Source organism: Poecilia formosa, unplaced genomic scaffold (assembly GCF_000485575.1).
Source record: "Poecilia formosa unplaced genomic scaffold, Poecilia_formosa-5.1.2 Scaffold514, whole genome shotgun sequence".
Classification (NCBI taxonomy): domain Eukaryota; kingdom Metazoa; phylum Chordata; class Actinopteri; order Cyprinodontiformes; family Poeciliidae; genus Poecilia; species Poecilia formosa.
The window spans coordinates 230,279-247,760 of NW_006800453.1; the positions used below are offsets into that span (position 1 = coordinate 230,279).

Sequence of the window (17,482 nt, forward strand, 5' to 3'; positions counted from 1 at the left end):
TAAAATGCACTTCCGGTGGTTTGTACCACATTAAATCAGCCCCACATGTATTACTGTTAAAACTCTCTCAGCTATCAGTTCCTATTGCTGACACTACCTGGGTAACTGACAACAATTAAATCCCTCCAACTAACTAAATTTGACTTTTTGATATATTTTGGATTTTTATCTGTATAATTCTAAAATGGTCCTAATGCCAAAGCAACTCAATAAAAATTGCTCTCGCTTTTCATAAAGGTTCCATAAATATTAAATTGTGTTGTAAAGGAACCTGTTTAAAAAAGTCTAGATTCTTAATATCAAAAAGTTTAGTTTAGCAACAAAAGCAAATTGAAACAGATGCTAACTTAGTGCTAGCACAGGCTAACTGTTAGCTAGGCACAGTACTTTTGGAGTCTTTACTCATGCATAGTCAGTAAGAGTGTGATGTCAGCAAGATGGATGATGTCTTTATTATTCATGTCTTTCACACAACTACCATAATCAGAGCTACTTCCTGTCTTACTTCAAAATAAGAGTCCCAACTCTCAGGGGGTGAAGTTTAAGGCACTGACTTTGAAACTGGGGGGGTTTGATAATAGCTTTGATTAAGACAGCAACTAGATTGCACTTTGCGCTAGACTGCATTTGAATATCACAAGATGACATGGTAGAAGACATACATATAGCCTTATTTAAGGCTATATGTATGTTCTAATACAACAAATTCAGAAAAAATATAAAATACTCATTCAATTTTGTTTTCTGCACCCCCGACTGCAAACCAAAAATGATAAAAAATTTGACCAGCCAACACAGGTGTTTTAATGCCGATTTTCTCTATTTTTAATTAGAGCTAAATTGTTACAGAGAAATTAAAATGTTTTTTCAATGTAAAATATTAAACTGAACATAGGGTATTTGTTTTTTAATTGTTTTTTTTAATTGAAATTATAACCTTTATTCAAATTGGACTTTGGTACACTCAAAGCAGTTTTAACTAATTTGTTAGACTTAGTTAAACAAATTAACTAAGTTTGTACTACTTTTAGTACAACTCAGAATGGACTACATTTTACAGTATTTTATTTCAATCGAAAACAAAATACTTAAATCTCAGAGCCTTCATTACATTAAACTAGAAAAACCCTTTAAGTTTTGGAGCTATAATGATTTACACCTCCCATTCAGGACTACTTTAATTTTAATTAAATACTGATTGCTAATTTTAGCAAATCATTTTGTTTTTTTAAACATTGAGTTGATTATTTTGGCTCAAATGAAAAACGTTTGGACTCTGGTGTCTTGGCAGCAACATTTATGGTGTCCAAACTCTTTTATGGTATTTAAATTTGCAGTTCATTAAGAGGATTCTACCATTGAGGATACTGAAAGCAAGACTGGTAAAGACACTTCCAGACAAACTTATTATGTTAAATATATTTCACGGACAAAGAAAAACCACACAGCAATTGCACATATTAGTTTTTTTAATCTCTACCTCTGTTACATTGAATAGGCTCCACTTCAAATGCCTAATTTGGGTGGCTGAGATCAAGATAATTAACATGACAGTTTCATTAACATTTATTTTAGTACCATCTTCATATAAGTGATTTATATACAACTGAGGTTACTTCACGAAAGATTTTAACTGTTTAACCCTAAAATGGAGACTTGTATCGCACTCTCGCTGTATCCGGAACTTGTTTGAACAACACATATAGCGCTTGATTTTGATAATAGCAGGTCAGTGATGCTTGGATTTGTCACCAACAGCATTATACGGCTTAGAATGTAAACACTAAAGTGTTTGTCGTCTACTGCTTTGGGGCCAAACAAAATACAGCCTCGCTTTACGTCAATGGCTCCTCGCCCGGCCCATCCCCCACCTCACTCTGAAAAACCAGCACTTTCGTATACCGCTGTATCGCTTGAATAAACGAGATTTTGAATACGGCAGCTAAAGTGCTTTCTCATTTCCCTGTTGTTGTTGTTGTTTTCTTAACGAATAACCGAATAAAAGCCAGTAGAGGTTAATATAGGAACATTTGAGAGCTGCTGGCCGTGACTGCCGCATGCTTTGTCTTTCCAGCATCAGAGCCACCGAGCGACAATGAGGCCATTTTGCGCTGGGAGCTAACAGCCGGCTAGCTAGCCTACGGTTCTGAACCGGGCTCACTGAGTGCTTCCAAGCTAACTGTTCGCTCACATTGTAAACAAGTTATCTACACGGAGTTGTGAAATTCTTGGCTTACGCCTAGTTTCATTTCGCAAATAAACGCTCCAAAGCACAACGCTAGGAAGCGGAAAGCTAATGAGCTAAAAGCGCCCACCCACCCATCCTCCTCGGTCCTTCCTCCTTTCTGGCCGAAAACAAGAGTTTTCGCCGCGACTGGGCTGTAAAGTTCCTAAAAAATAACAGCCGTTCACCCCAGTGCCTGCTTAAAAACACCGCTGCCGGTGGTTGGGTAGCCGTACTCACCTCGTGTTTGTGTTATTTTATTCCCGTCTCGGTCATAGGATCGACGGCAGAGAAAGCGGAGATCAGGTTCAGATGAGATCATTCATGCCACGGCTTCAAAAACTGAAGTACCTCCGTCCTGCTGCTGCTGCTGCTGCTGCGGAGCGGACGGCAGGAGGGAGAGAAAGGAGGGGGAGGGGAGCCGACAAAAGCCAGCCATATGCCTGGGATTCCTCTCTAATGATTTCTCCCAGCTTTTCTCCTCGACTGACGCTTTTAACAAACAATCGAAAGCCGACTGTTATTTTTTTGTTTTGTGTAGTGTAGTGTAGTGTTTAAAGCCATGTATTGAGTCATTTTAGTTGTCTTTGCTCATTTGAATCAGTTTCCACTGCGATTGTAACCACTTAACATTTAGAAAACATTAGTGAAGAACCGTACATATATCATGTAGTGATAAGTTACAAAATATTCTTCCCGGTAAACGTATTCACACCCCCGATGTTTTCTACATTCCATCATAACTATGAGTACAAAATAGTAAGTAATTTTTAAATGAAAAAGAAAAGCACGAGATTATCCCTTTTGTAATCATTGAAAACATGAAACATGGGTATGCATTTATTTTCATACCCCTATATTCTGATACCACTAAATGATTCCAGTTTATTCAATTGCTTTCAGAAGCAGTTCACCACTTTGGTCGCATGGAGCACTGTTCACCTCATCAAACTCAATTGAAAGAAAAGTACAACAAATCTATAAAATATGACTTCAAAGAAATTTGGCTTGTCGCTTAATGCCTTGAAATTGGATCTGTTTCTTTAATAACTCCTGTTCTTTCTGAAGCTCAGCCTTCAGGAAGTCATCACTACATCTCTCCTCTTTTAGCCCTTTAACAACGTTTTTACCAGTGAGAAGTAGCTAGTAGGAGGTGTTTGCCAATTGCCACTGGCTAGTCTGAAGGAGCTGAATGATGTGCAGGGGACGGCTGCTCTGTAAGGCGGAGGCTTGGAAACTGCAGCTCCGAGCTGCACCACGAAGGTGTTGCCAGGTTCAACCAGCTGAATGGAGATTCAAGGCAACACTCCAGTTATCTTTTTTGAAGAGGAAATATCATTATAACATGATGTAAAGCTCAAAAAGTCAATTTCACATAATACTGCGGGTTTAAAAAAAACAACAAAAAACATCTGTTACAAATAGTCTAGGTTCAGCTCATTGTCTTTATTAAAATAAACCCTTAAAAATACAGTTTTGCAAGAAATACTTAAATACAAAAATTATACAAATCAATATAGTTATTCACTATTTACATTGTGCTGAACACTTTGAGGTATAGAACAAACTTCAAAGAAGGATCGTTGAACGATTAAACATGCAGATGTGTATCTCTAACAAGTCAAAACACAGCATCATGAAATAACAATTTGTTTGCAATATGTTAATTCAACCCTACAAGCAGATCAAACATCACTCTGCTTTTCTGATGCCCAACTCTCCATTTCAGCCTGTGCTGCTTTATTGGAATAGCAACAATATTTGACCTTTCTTGACTAATTAAAAAATAAATAAATAAATAAAAACACTAGGAGTGACCTAGTGCTGTTATGTCAATCTCAGATCTCAGAGCGTGGGCGGGGACTCCGCACCTGAGTCCACAGCCGGTCTTCTGCTTCTCAGAGCGCTCCTATAGACTAGCGGCAGCAGCACTCAGCAAACACCTGGTGGAACTGAGCTCCTCATAGAACTACTTCTCAGAGCAACGCTCCTAAGAGAGGTTGTAAATGACATAATGGAGGAAGGTTGTTGTGATGACCTGCTGACGGCAGAGTGTCAGAAAGAGCCGGAGCTGCTTAAAGAGACAGGGGTCAATTTCAAGGTGTTAAAATGCAAAGTCCAATTTATTTTAAGTTATGCTCAACATATACTGCATTTTTATAGGCAAGTAAAGGTGACATAGTTACTTGATTGTGGACTAAAACGGTACTATTTGCCTGGAAAATATATAATATAACATTTTTAACATAAGTTTTTATGAGTTAAAATGCTCTCTGTCATTCATGACGTGTGAACAGGCAGACACCTTATGAAAACAGATTTTCTATTAGAAAGAATGAATAATGTTTATAAATCAGCTTCCAGTAAGGAGGAAGCTACTCAAGAAACATTCATGGGTAGCTTCTGGCAATTAAAATCACGTCCTAACAGAAAATTAATCTCGCTCCCACTTCCACCCACCGCCCACATACAGAAAAAGTATAAAACTGGATATAAGAAACCAGAGTGCTAATATCCAAAGTCTTACATTCCTGAAGCAAAATTACCGCTCATAAACACAACTTCCGGTAGTGTGTGTGTAGAGGAAGGAGGGGAACATTTTTTACCTCTTTCTACAAAGTTCCGTTTCGAGCATTTTCTATGTTCGGAGAATAAACGCAGGAGCACCGCCAGAGGTTTCTAGAAGCAGCAGCGTGCAGCGGACATTCACCGGCTGACTGACAGATAGCGAGACCTCCTGTTTTAGGCTTCGCCACGCTTTCAAAATTCTATTATAATTATTATTTATCTGCACACATGGCGAAGTGGGGAGAAGGAGACCCTCGCTGGATCGTTGAGGAGAGAGCCGATGCGACGAATGTCAACAATTGGCACTGGTGAGACAACATGAAAGGGCACTTACTGCCAGTTAGCTTGAAGCTGATGCTAACCGCACGCTTCGAGGTGGTTTTTCCTCCCAAACAGCAATTGTATCGCATTCTTACAGTCAGGAGAGATTGTTACTCCCGTAATTAACTAAAGCAAAACGTTCTAGTTAGCAGTAAAGCTTTTGCTAATGTTGTTCAAGTTAGCGTCACATGTAGCTACCGAGGCTTTCCATTAGCTGTTCAGCAAAGCTAAAGCTGTGTCTGTTTCAGTTACATTCAGTATGCTATGTAGCTACGGAGCCAGTTTGACCATATTGGTTATGCTCATAATGTAACTCCAGACTGCAATGTGACCATAAATTCTCCACAGTTTGTGGAAAATATGACTTTTTTTTACCCCCCTTTTATTATTTCGAAGAAAAATCTGATGTATCCCACAGCTTACCCTCACTTTTGATCTTCGAATAGATAATTACCTTTCATCTGTTAGTGAAACCCCTTGCAGTGATTTATCTCTGTGGAGAACCACATTGTTGTTTTTATGAACCAGTTCATTTTTATTGCATTTGAAAATCAATACATCAATTAATGCTCTTAGACTTTCCTTGTCAGTGGCTCATAAATTTTGTGTTAGCAAAAATTTCTGAAGTACAAACTATTTGATCAAAAACAAATCATAAAATGAATTTTACATGATGCCAAGATCACGCTTGTAGTTTTAAATTTAAAAGTTACATTTTTAATTTCCTTTGCCCCAATCTACACTAAATTGTGACAAGCTGTGACTCCAAAATCTCATAAAATTGTTTAATATATTGCCCTAAAATGTTCAACAGGTGATCTTAGAATGATCTCCCCTTTTGCAGCTAAAATAAATATCAGCTAATAGACTCGTAATAGTCAATTTATTCAGGTAAAAGATCATATTTGTTACTGTGAAATATATTTCTGCTATCAACGGCAGTCAAACTGATGTGAATTCCAAGTTCTCGGGTGCGAAAATGTTCAGAGGTCAAGAGAAAAGATTTTAACCCTCTAATCATGACTACAGATTGTCAGTCTGCTCAACATGGTGTCTCTTTTTTTTTTTAAAATCTTCAGGACTGAAAGAGATGCAACAAACTGGTCTTCAGATAAGCTGAAGTCTCTGTTGCTCGGGCTGAGCGTGGAGAATGACGAGGGAGCGTGTGAAGTGACGGAAGTCAGCAAGTTGGAAGGAGAGGCCTCGATTAACAACCGCAAAGGGAAACTTATTTTCTTCTATGAATGGAACCTAAAAGCGACCTGGACTGGTGAGTGGAAAGCAGGGTTTGAACTGAGAATGACATGCAGCTTCGCCGTTTGTCGACTTAAAGTGACATGAATCATCCTTTGTCCTTTGCTATTCTGTCAAAAATAAAAATAAAACATTTCAGTCTCCTTAAGGAATAAGAAGAGCTTTTTATGTTGCATGTATTTTTTAAAAATTAAAAGTTTTGCCTCTTGATGCATCACAAAGTAGATTTTATTTTCTACCCATCCCTAGTGGCCACATGTTTAATAATTTTCATTCAGCTCTTTTTCAAGACTCCTTTCTTTTCCCCTGTAATCACATGTGAAACTGTATTTTAACAGAAACTTTACAAAACGACCAACTCATGAACGAACTCTGTGATTTACAAAGATTGAACATTTTTTAGACTTGCACTGGTTGACCAGTAGGTGGCAGTGTCTGTAGTGATGGCAGCCTTTGGACTCATTTTGTGTGGCCCTGACCAACAGCTCAAGAATGGTTAAAAGTTAGCTTTTCCCCTTAGCAAATAGTTCAGATGCAGAATTAAACTTTTTTTTTTAGGGAGTGGAGGAGTTTACTAAAAATCGACATCTTACAATTATTTTAGTAATCGATTATTCTGATGATTATTTGAATAATCAGATTTTTTAAAAAGGCACATTTATAGCTTTTTCTTTTAACCACTGAAGCCTACTTTTTAATGAAAATACATTAAAATATGCAAGCAACAAAATAATTAAATTCTTTTTTTTTTTTGAATAAGAAAATACACATTTTAATGCCTACAATGCAATAACATAGTTAATCTGAACCGGGTGAAGCTAAAACTGGTATTTGAGGAGGTCTGGGTAGAAACGATTTACAGACAAAGGGATTTTTTTTTAATCTTAAATGCAAAACGCATATTTTGTACAGTTTTGGCGTAATCACTGCTCTTTTTTTCAGCAAATTAACTTTTTTAAGTTTGTATACTTTTTTAAGTTATTACTTACTAAAGTAATTTTTTGATTATTTCAGTAATCAATTAATTATGATTAATTCAGGTAATTGTGATTAATCCAAGTAATTGTGATTATCATGATTAAAATAGTTAATTGTGATTAATCAGAAAAGTTGTTTCACCACCTGTCTTCTTACAAGGAAAATGTTATCCACAACATTATTAGTCATGTTGTTGTTTTTTTTGTTCATTTCATTTGAAGCAGTTCCACAAACATCCAAAAGAATTCAAGTCAGTTTTTCACTCAAAAACTGACTTGAATTTGATGGGGGGGGTTTTTTTGTTTGTTTTTTTTTTTACAGGAAAGTCAAAAACCGGAGTAAAATACAAAGGTTCAATCGAAGTTCCAAACTTGTCTGATGAGAATGACATGGAGGATCTGGATGTAAGTCAGATGGTTGATTTAATGATCTTGACTGCATGGTGGTGGTGGAGCGACGCACTGAATCATGTCCCTGTGATCCGCTTCCTCAGATCTCCATCTCGCTGAACAAGGACGAGCCCGACACGCCCCTGGTCCACCTGATGAAAACTAAAGGAGCAGAGAAAATCCGGGAGGCTCTGGGGAGTTATGTGGGCTTTTTGAAAACAGGTCTGTAAAGATCAGGGTAAACCATTCACGACCCGAGTAGAACTTAAAACTAGCAATTTAATAAACACCAATGTGTTTATTGGCTCTTTCAATAATTAAAAATAAAAAACTGTGTTGTTTTATTATTATTAATCTATTGTTTATAAAATTGCAGAATTCACGCAAGGGATGATCCTGCCTACCGCTAACGGCGTGGCCAAGCCTCAGTCAGCTTCTCAGTCCAAAGCCAAGCAGGACAAAACTCAGGTCTGTGTTTAAAGACGGCTGGATAAAACCCGGCGTTCGTGTCAAGTCGCGACGTAGAGCTAGACTGATTAGAATGCTGTGTTTTTTCAGGTTTCCTCAGGAAGTAGCACGGCAGCTCCCATCAACACTGGTGTCAAAATCCCCACCTGTAAATTCACCATCAGAGACACGTTTCTCACCTCACCAGCTGAACTCTACAGAGTCTTTCTCAACCAGGAGGTGAGTCTGTCCTGCTGCTTCCAATCCAGTTACCAAATTAGGCTCCGCGTCCATTTTCTCACCTGCAAATTCTCGCCTGCTTATTCTGTCTTATCTGACAAAGTTTTAGGCCTCATCCACACAAGAATGTTTTTTTGTTTTTTTTTTGCCTCCCCATAAAGTAGGAATATTTTAAACCGTTGTCAAGTATCAGTAACAATATGTATTTAAGTGTGAGATACTGGTGCAGAGTTGGCAAATAAGTTTGTAATTCAGCACATTAATGTCTGTCTTTAAAAATAAAAAAATAAAATAAAAAAAAGTTTTAAGTCAATTCACCACCATTCTTCTGTATCGGATTGGTATCAGCTGATACTAAACCTCAGATATTGGCATCGGAATTGAAAAAAGTGGATCGGCACATCCCTAAACAAAATGTCTGTTAAATTTTTGAGAGAAAAAAACCATCCCGAATTTTTGGACAGCAGAAATGCTTAGTTTCTGGAAACACTGACGTATTAGCCCAACCTGCCTTAAGAGGAATATTGAATCTAAACAAAACAATGTGTTCATATTACAATCAAACAAATGTGCATTACAAGTTGAAGTTGTAGAGTAGATTTACTTAAAGGGAGAAAATTAAAGCGTATAGAAAAAAACGATCAATTTAAAAGAAAAGTAAAATTCAGCATATGTTAAAAAAAAAAAAGCAGTCTTCCAACATACATACATTAGGCTACATGCATGTCGCGTATGTAGCCTAAATTACTGTATTTTCCACAAATTGCATTTCTCAGAGGAAGGAACATGAGTTTTACTTCATCCTGATCCTTTGAGCAGCTTGTTTTTCTTTTGTCAAATTTTTATCTTTATTTTTGCTCAAATAAAATAAAGAAATAAAGCGACTTATAACTGCAAATGTGTCACATTCAACAATGGTGTTCAAGTTAGCGTCACATGCCTTCAGCAGTTGCAAGAAGTTCTCCAGAAGACTCCACTCTCAGTTTTTGTTCACCATCTGTTTTTTTTTTGTTTTTTTGTTTTTTCTTTGAGTCTACTGGTCATTTTGTGTGAAGGCTTTAGGCACATGTTTCATTCTTCTTGTTTAGTGCCACTAACAGGTGTGCGGGAGTTAAAAAGAAAAAATAATAATTTTGAGCCATTTTGGGTGTTTCTGTGTGAAAGAAAACATTTCTGAAAACGGTCCTGTGTGAACACGAGAGTTTTTGAAAACGCCAATCCGTTTTAGGGAAGGAAAAAAAGGGGAAAAAAAATGTTCCCGTCTGTGTTAGTGGACAAATGTCCATCTTGGTGGACAATAAATTTTTTTGTTAATCCATCTAGCTTGAGGCCATGATGTCACAGTGTGGTATCTTTGGGTGTGCAGATGGTCCAGGCGTTCACACGCAGTCCTGCGACAGTGGACGGAGAGAGGGGTGGAAAGTTTCGCCTGCTAGAAGGAAACGTCTTTGGGGAATTCACAGAGCTGGTGAGGACGACGTTTCCAAGAACTATAATGAAAACTTCACTGAAAACTCCTGTTTTATTTGAGGTATAATGTACAACACATGTAGAAAATGGTTGAAGGCTAACAACAAATCCTCTCGCCATCAGGTACCCGATGAGAAAATAGTAATGAAGTGGAGGTTTAACAACTGGCCCTGTGGTAGGTTCTTTATATTTTATATTATTTTTTATGTTACAGAGAAGAACAGCTCATACACAGTCATGATTGACAGAGCTAAGATCCTCCCCTTGACTCTGATTGGTTGTTTTAGAGCTCAGTTTTTTATTTTTATTTCTTTTATCAGATTCTGTCACAGCAACAGTTTTTAATATTTTTTTTCACAAATATTAAAAAAAAAACATTGCATATAAAAATGTACTCCCTATGCAGAAGGTCTACTCAATATTTTTTTATTATTATTTTGTGGGGGTTTGAAAAATGAAAATTTTCCCACATTGTGAAGATTTTAATCACATTCCAGGTTTTTCTGTCAAATACATATATATATATATATTTTTTTTTATTATTTATTTATTTTTTAATTTTGGAAACTGATTGCCTCTCTGCACCACAGAGCACTACGCCACCATCACCCTGATGTTCCTGGACCGGAGCAATGAGACGGAGCTGAAGGTGGAGTACCGAGGCGTCCCCAACAGCGAAGAGGAACAGACGAAAGGCGGCTGGAAGAGATACTACTTTGAAGCTATCAAACAGACTTTTGGCTATGGAGCACGACTTTTCTGAAGAAGCTGTACTGTAGTTTTTGTTTTTTTTTTCTCCCCTCGCCCCTCCAGCCCTCTTTTTTTTTCCTTTTTTTGACACAGAACAGCTTTACACTCGTAGGACGAGTTCATGAAACAAACAACTCCGTCACTGTACGTGTAAAAAAAAATTTTAATCGCTGGAAATATTTAATTTTTGATTTGTTTTTGTTTTTTTCCCCATTGCTGTTCGGCTCGGTTCTTGAAAAGAGCGCAGGCAGACCGTGCCTTCCGGGACCGAATAGAAAACGTGTCGGACGAAAGAGGAATCCGGTGAACCACTTCCAATTGGCATCTGCTTCGGTTCGCGAAGAAGCCAAAACACTTGAAAAACTGTTTATTTTGTATGCATTTTATCCATTTTGAGTCATTGTAGTAAAGTTGATTTGAACTAAGATGCATGTCTCATTTAAAAAATGTTGTTGGGGAGGGGTATGAGCTCAGACGGTGTGTATTACAGCCTCATCTGGTGAGATTGTGTTCATGTACATTACAGGACCAGCATCAGTGAGACTTGAAGCTGGAAGATTAAAACTGTTTGTCAGCATCAGTTTTTTTTTCCACAAAAAAAAAAACCCGGGAAAACTGCGTATGTTTGACCATATATGGCTTCAAAAATGTAAATATACAGTAAAAAATGCTCTAAGAACAGAATTCCTCTATTTATTCTTCACTGCAGCCCAGTACCGTGTTTAAAGAAATAGTTTCTTGGAATAAACAAACTACTGTAAGCTCTTGCTTAGTTTTATTTACTTCCTGCCTTGAGTTATTTACAAGTTTCATTCAAAAAAATATGTATTTACAAGTGCTTTAAAAATATTAAAAAGTAAGCACTTATAATTAACAAAGTCGGCAAAACAAAACGAAAAATCAATCATTTGAAGGCTACAGGGGTTAAACGGTTCATGATGCTAACCTCAAATCTGCAGGCAAGCTAAAAATGAAAAAAAAAAACACAAAACTTACATTTAACAGTGCAGACTTTCAAAGTATTCAAAACTATGCACACTCAAAATAAAAAAAAACTGTAGCAGAAATCTGTCCTGCATGGACGTTCTGTTCTTTACCAAAGCTCTGCATGTTGGTTCAGATTCAAACTGTTCTGTAAATTCAATTTCTTCCCTCTTACTGTCCAAAAACAGATTGATGTAGGTTATTGTGAACAGAGTTTTTGTCTGTTTTTTTGTTTTGTTTTGTTTTGTTTTGTTGAGTCACTCCAAAGCCTAATGACATGTGAACAGAAAAGATGTGCTGCTGGGAAGGCCACGTTATAAGCAGATGTAGAGCTTCGACTCCTGGGGGGGAAAACAAAGAAGAAAAAAAGATGAAGTAGTTACTAATTACCCCAATGTGCAATACCCTGGTATATCTACAGAGGGTGATACAGATATGAATTCAGAGTGCCAATAAGAAGGGCATGAATATCGTTAATTTTGGCCTTTTAATGAAGCATGTTTGATGTAAATATGTCTTAACTCTCAAAGATCGTAGAGAACGCTTGCGCTTTTTGTAGCTGTGAGAAAAGTCGCAGAGATATTTCCAGCCGGAGATTTGGCTGCTTATCAGGAAATGTAAAATGTATTTAAATTTATTGTTTCCTGGCGAGGACGCAACTATTCTGTTCCAACTGGACCAGGCAGACACACATCCAAACAGGCTTAGGAATAAATAAGATAGGCTAACAGTAAAGCCTCTGGAATGACCTCAACCCTATCAATTATTGGTGAGCTACGCTTAAAAAAACCATGCTGGAAAACGTATTAAGTATCGTCTTCTGTTTGTGATGAGAGCAGCGATGAAAAAAAATCCAAACAGAATTTGTCCAGAAGCTTGTTGATGGACACAGAAAGCATGTGACACAACATGCAAAGGGACATTTTTGTCCATCTAGCAGTAGTTGGTGTCAGAGGGTAGAGCAGCTCTACTTCAGCATATTTTTACTCAAGTAAAAGTGTAAAAGTCCAGGAATTTACTCAAGAGTAAAAAAAGTATTCCATAAAAAAGGCTACTTAAGTAACTCATCTGATTTAATATCTTACAATGATGTCATCAGCCAGACAAAAGAAGACAGCTATGTGCAAGTTTGGGAAATTTAACAACTAATATTAAAACATTTACGCAAATATAATTAGAAAATAAGTTTTGAGCAGCAGAAATGTTTTCCCAAATCAATCTGTTTCTAATAGAAATCTTATGAAACCAGTACTTACATTATGAATAACATATGCTAGAATAGGGTAAAGTACTTCCAGACTATATTTGGTGTTTACCTCAAATTCACTTTGACCTTCAAACATTAAAACAGCAAAGTCATAACTAGTTCTTCCTACACACCTATAAATATATCTGAGGATTTATAGTTTGCTCTCCCAGGTGGAGCAAGGAAAAAAAAATCCACGATGACTATAAAATTCTGCCCCCTCAGTTTTGATTTTAGAATTCACTGAAGTCGTGTGCTGAACTACGATTCCACCCGAGAAGAAGAACTGTTCAAATTAACTATTAAAAGTCCAAAATCAACATGACAATCACACCCACGATGAGCGCATCTAAACTTTTCACTGGTCCTGTGTGTTTCACCAGACACCAATTCTACCTCCTTAGCTGTCGGTCGGGTGTGTGAGTGTTGCGTGTTCAGTAACCGGATATGTACACTTGAAACTGAGTCGGTGTCGTGTGGGCCGTGGCTCCTTTGGGGAACAGTCTCTCCTGCTCCAGATGGGTTTTTAGCGGCGACGTTGACCTTTTTGTTCCTTGAAAGACAATAAACTGCATAATGTTACATTTATGGTGAAAACAGATATTGGTTACTTTGCTTAGAAATCCACATTGACCACAAAACACTATTAAAGGGGCAGTATTATGTATTTTCCAGGGACATGGTGCTATTTTATATCATAATCAAGAAACTATATTACCTTATAAATATGACTTAAAAAAACTTTGACTTTGAAATTTAATGCCTTGAGTCTGAGCCAATGTCTCTTTAGAAAATTCCTGCTCTTTCTGAAATGCCGCAGTCGGAAAGTCATCACAACATGGCTTCGCTAATAACCCTTTAACAACATATTTGTCACGGAGAAGTAGCTTTTATGAGCTCAGCAGACGCGCAGTTCCACAAGGTGTTTGCTAATTGCTGCTGGCTAGTCTGAAGGAGCTGTGCAGGGGAGGGGTACTCTGTGAAGCTGAAACTTGGAAGCTGCAGCTCTGAGGAGGAGCTGGGCGTTTAAAGGGCCATTTCAGATATCAGAAGTGTAACTGACCTTACCTGTGTATGGGAGGCCAAACACTCAAGCCTCGGTTGTCCTTCTGGGTTGCTGTAGACGTGGCTCCCTCTGCCAGGTCTTTGAGAAAATGAAACAATTTTTCTGACTCTATGCACTGCTTCCTGAGAAAAGAAAAGAAAAGAAAAGAAAAGAAGAGAAAAGAAAAGAAAAGAAAAGAAAAGAAAAGAAAAGAAAAGAAAAGAAAAGAAAAGAAAAGAAAAGAAAAGAAACACAAATGACTGCGTAGGTCACAAAATGCCCAAAACACAATATTTATGTATTAAAGATCATTTTTACTTTGTCTATAATCGTGGAGTTTTCACTCGCTGTAAGCCATGTTGTGTCAAAATGAACAGAAACAGACTCCTAACATGCATTCAGTCCGTGAATAATCAATCAATGTAATACAGGGGTTTTGCTTTTTGAACCGAATTACTGAAATAAATACAATTTTCAAATCATATTCTAACTTACTGAGATGCACATGTGTGTATGTTTGTTTATTATACCCCCAAAATCCCATCCCACTGCTGATCTGGGATCAGTGTCACAGAACAACAGAGACACTCACATGTGAGCCACAGACACGATGTTGTTGAACTTCGCCTGAGTAATCAAGCAGGTTTTGGTCAGCAAAGACTTCAGGAACATCTCCAAAGCCCGGGCTGTTTGTTCCAGCTGAGGAATCCGCAAGCTCTACAGGAAAGATCTGTTTTTGTATTTTAACTCAACTCAAGATGTCTGAGATGTTACTCATTCATTTGTATTCAGGCAAATTTGAAATAAAACTAGAACAAATAAAGTTCAAAGTAATTCTGATTAGATGCCACAGAAAGTGAAGGAAGAATTAGATTTATAAAAAAGTAACATGGGAGTATAGAATATGCAAAGAGACATACTCAAAAGAAAGTTTGGTCAGTTGTTTTATGTCTCATGTCTTTGCTGTGATGTCAGCAAAATGCGGCAGAGTAAGTTTCTTTGTAGGGTAGATTTCATTTTGATTGATTAACCACATACTAAATAAATGTTAAAAATACTTAAAATGAACATGAAATGTATTTTTATAGGTGAGGAACTATGTCTAAAGTGAGTTTGGTTGATTTTAAATATGGGTTTTTAACCACACAGTGCATCGTCGAGTAGTTCAGTTTGTTGTGTTAAGTCTGTCATTTATTTGACTTTGAAAACAAACAAACAAAATCAAAACAATAACTTGTAAGCTGTAGGGAGAAAATATCATGCCTAACGCAGGTGAGGAAGCTTTTAAGTATCTGGACTACAACTCCCATCGCTTAGACGGGATGAAAGCCGATGCTCAGCTAAAGGACGTCTGAAAGATCAGTAAAACTGACAACTAAGTCAGTTTTCTTTTCTGCTTCTTTTTTTGCCACAACTTGAAGGATACCGATGATCACCGGAACTGCCATCGCTATTCTCCCAACTTCTGTGTCCTTCTGCATGATTTTTTTGATTCGACCCTATAAACAATAACAAAGATTTAAGAAAAAAAAAAAGAACAGTCTTCATGCAAACCGTTAGTTTGTTGGAGCTCTGTTAAAAACAATTTTATGGTGAAATTGTTCAAATTAATGTGAATGTTAAGTTACATAACAATTGCCACCGGTATGCTGACTGACACTGGACTCTAACTTGATCACGGATCGCATTTCTACTTGATTTCGTCCATGTAAATTACACAACAAATGCACCTAAATAGCGATCGAAACTAAGCCTACAAGTCAAAACTGCTGTTTATCGGAAACAATTGATTGCCTTATCACAGTCTGATTCTATATGCTAACAAGATTTCCGACAGATCCGGTAGTCCTTAAACACATCCCGTGCCCCTCTACTCCATGCTGCGTGTGCTAGCCATTAGCTGGTTTTGTTTGACTATAAACAGCTGATATTTAACACAGAGATAGCAGTACTCACAGGAGGAAACCGTACGTTGTATTTTCTCTTCTGTCCGGGCATTTTCGTCGCTGTAATTCCCGCTGTTTAGTCACATTTTTCATGTTTTTACAGCAGAGCGCTGCAGCATCCATTTGTTTACTTTTAGTAGGTAGAAAAGTGATGACAGTAAAAAAAAAAGTGATGTCAACATTTGACCCCCAGAGGCACCATGGCAACACCATGACATCGATCCGGTGATAATGAAAAACACATGAGGTGGAAACAAAACAAAACTAAAATAATAATAATAAAAGTTATTAAAATCACAATAGTTATTATTATTAAGATTATTATTGATGTGGTTGTTGCAGCAGTATGAAGCAATTAAAATGTTTAGATTACTTATTCATTTTCTTGTTGAAGTCAAAATGTATTTAATTGTGAATTATTTAAAACACAAATGAGTGTGAAGATGGAAGTTTTATTTGTGTTTTTTTTTTTAATAACAACATAAAAGCCAGATTTATTTTATTTAGAAGTACCAGAGTGAAGAGGACAGAAAACAAATGTACCACACTTTTGATATTTTTATTTATAAACAATATTGAAAGCCATGTATTATTTCCCTTGTAATTATTAACACTTACAGTTGAAAGCAGAAGTTTACCTACACCCTTTTTCTCACTGTCAGAAGTTGAACCAAACCAAATTTCTCTTGTTTTGGGTTTGTTAGAATCACCAAAATTGTTTCTATTTGCTAAATGCCACAATAATAAGAGAAAGGATATGCCAGAGATTTGTTTATTATTGCTTTCAAAATCAGAGGATTAGATAAAGAATGACAACTATCTCCTTAAACAACAAGGGAAAGCCCAGATGATGTTGTCATGGAAACTTTGGAAACTTCTAATAGGTTGACCGGCACATGTGAGTTAACTGGAGGTTCACCTATGGATGTATTTTAAGGCCACACCTCCAACACGCTGCTTTCTTGTTTGGCATCATGGGAAAGTCAAACAAAATGTCAAAAGAAATGTTTCCAGATGCTTGAAGGTGCAGTTAATCTGTTCAAACAATTATTTTCGAGTACAGACACGATGGGAATCATGGGAGCCATCGTAGCAGGAAGAAGGCGGATTCTGTGTCCCAGAGATAAACGGGTTTTGGTCAAAAATTTGCAAATTGACCCCAGAACAAAACCCAAAGACTTTGTGAAGAATGTTGCTGAAGGCAGAGTTACCACTCACAGTGAAACACTCACTGTATCAAACTGGACTGAAAGGCCACTCAAGCCGTTAGCCACAGAAATTCAAAAACGGGTGAGAAACAGTGATTGATATGAATCAGTCTAGAAAGATTTAAAAAAGCTAGTTAACCTCAGTGAGGAAAAAGAAAACATGGAACAGTGGTGAACCTTCCCTGGGGTGGCCAGCCTACCAAAATGACTGCAAAAGCTTATCGATCGCAACCTGAACAAGCACTCCAGGTCTCCTCCGTTCACATCAGTGTCCATGATCTGACAGTAAGAAAGAGACCGGCTAAAATGCCTTCCATATGAAATTCCAAAGTCAATACAACTGCTGACCAAAAAGTACACACAGACCAAGCTCACGTTTACCAAAAAAAAAAATCCTGATGACCTCTTAGAC

At 37.3% G+C, this 17,482-nt stretch overlaps 2 protein-coding genes across 6 annotated transcripts; one reads left to right on the forward strand and one right to left on the reverse strand.

Annotated features, from left to right (window-relative positions):
* Positions 1-4,817: 4,817 nt before the first annotated feature.
* LOC103129110 (activator of 90 kDa heat shock protein ATPase homolog 1-like) lies at positions 4,818-11,322 on the forward strand. The gene is made up of 9 exons (XM_007540077.2): positions 4,818-5,100; positions 6,193-6,383; positions 7,667-7,749; positions 7,839-7,956; positions 8,111-8,202; positions 8,293-8,421; positions 9,788-9,889; positions 10,015-10,066; positions 10,482-11,322. Exons 1-9 carry the CDS (start codon positions 5,021-5,023, stop codon positions 10,652-10,654), a joined length of 1,020 nt encoding a protein of 339 aa, XP_007540139.1. The 5' UTR covers positions 4,818-5,020; the 3' UTR covers positions 10,655-11,322.
* Positions 10,731-16,012, reverse strand: LOC103129109 (dr1-associated corepressor-like). Of its 5 annotated transcripts, none has more exons than XM_007540076.2 (6): positions 15,873-16,012; positions 15,343-15,415; positions 14,509-14,602; positions 13,940-14,059; positions 13,325-13,424; positions 11,858-11,966 (listed from the first exon to the last, which is right to left on the reverse strand). In XM_007540076.2, the coding sequence occupies exons 1-6, from the start codon at positions 15,912-15,914 to the stop codon at positions 11,940-11,942; spliced, it is 456 nt and encodes a 151-aa protein (XP_007540138.1). In that variant the 5' UTR covers positions 15,915-16,012; the 3' UTR covers positions 11,858-11,939. The 5 variants fall into 5 exon arrangements, 4 of the variants coding, with proteins under 4 accessions (XP_016520312.1, XP_007540138.1, XP_007540135.1 ...); XR_001659853.1 differs by having other exon boundaries at positions 11,882-11,966; positions 13,325-13,440; XM_016664826.1 differs by lacking the exon at positions 13,325-13,424 and having other exon boundaries at positions 10,731-11,966.
* Positions 16,013-17,482: the final 1,470 nt, after the last annotated feature.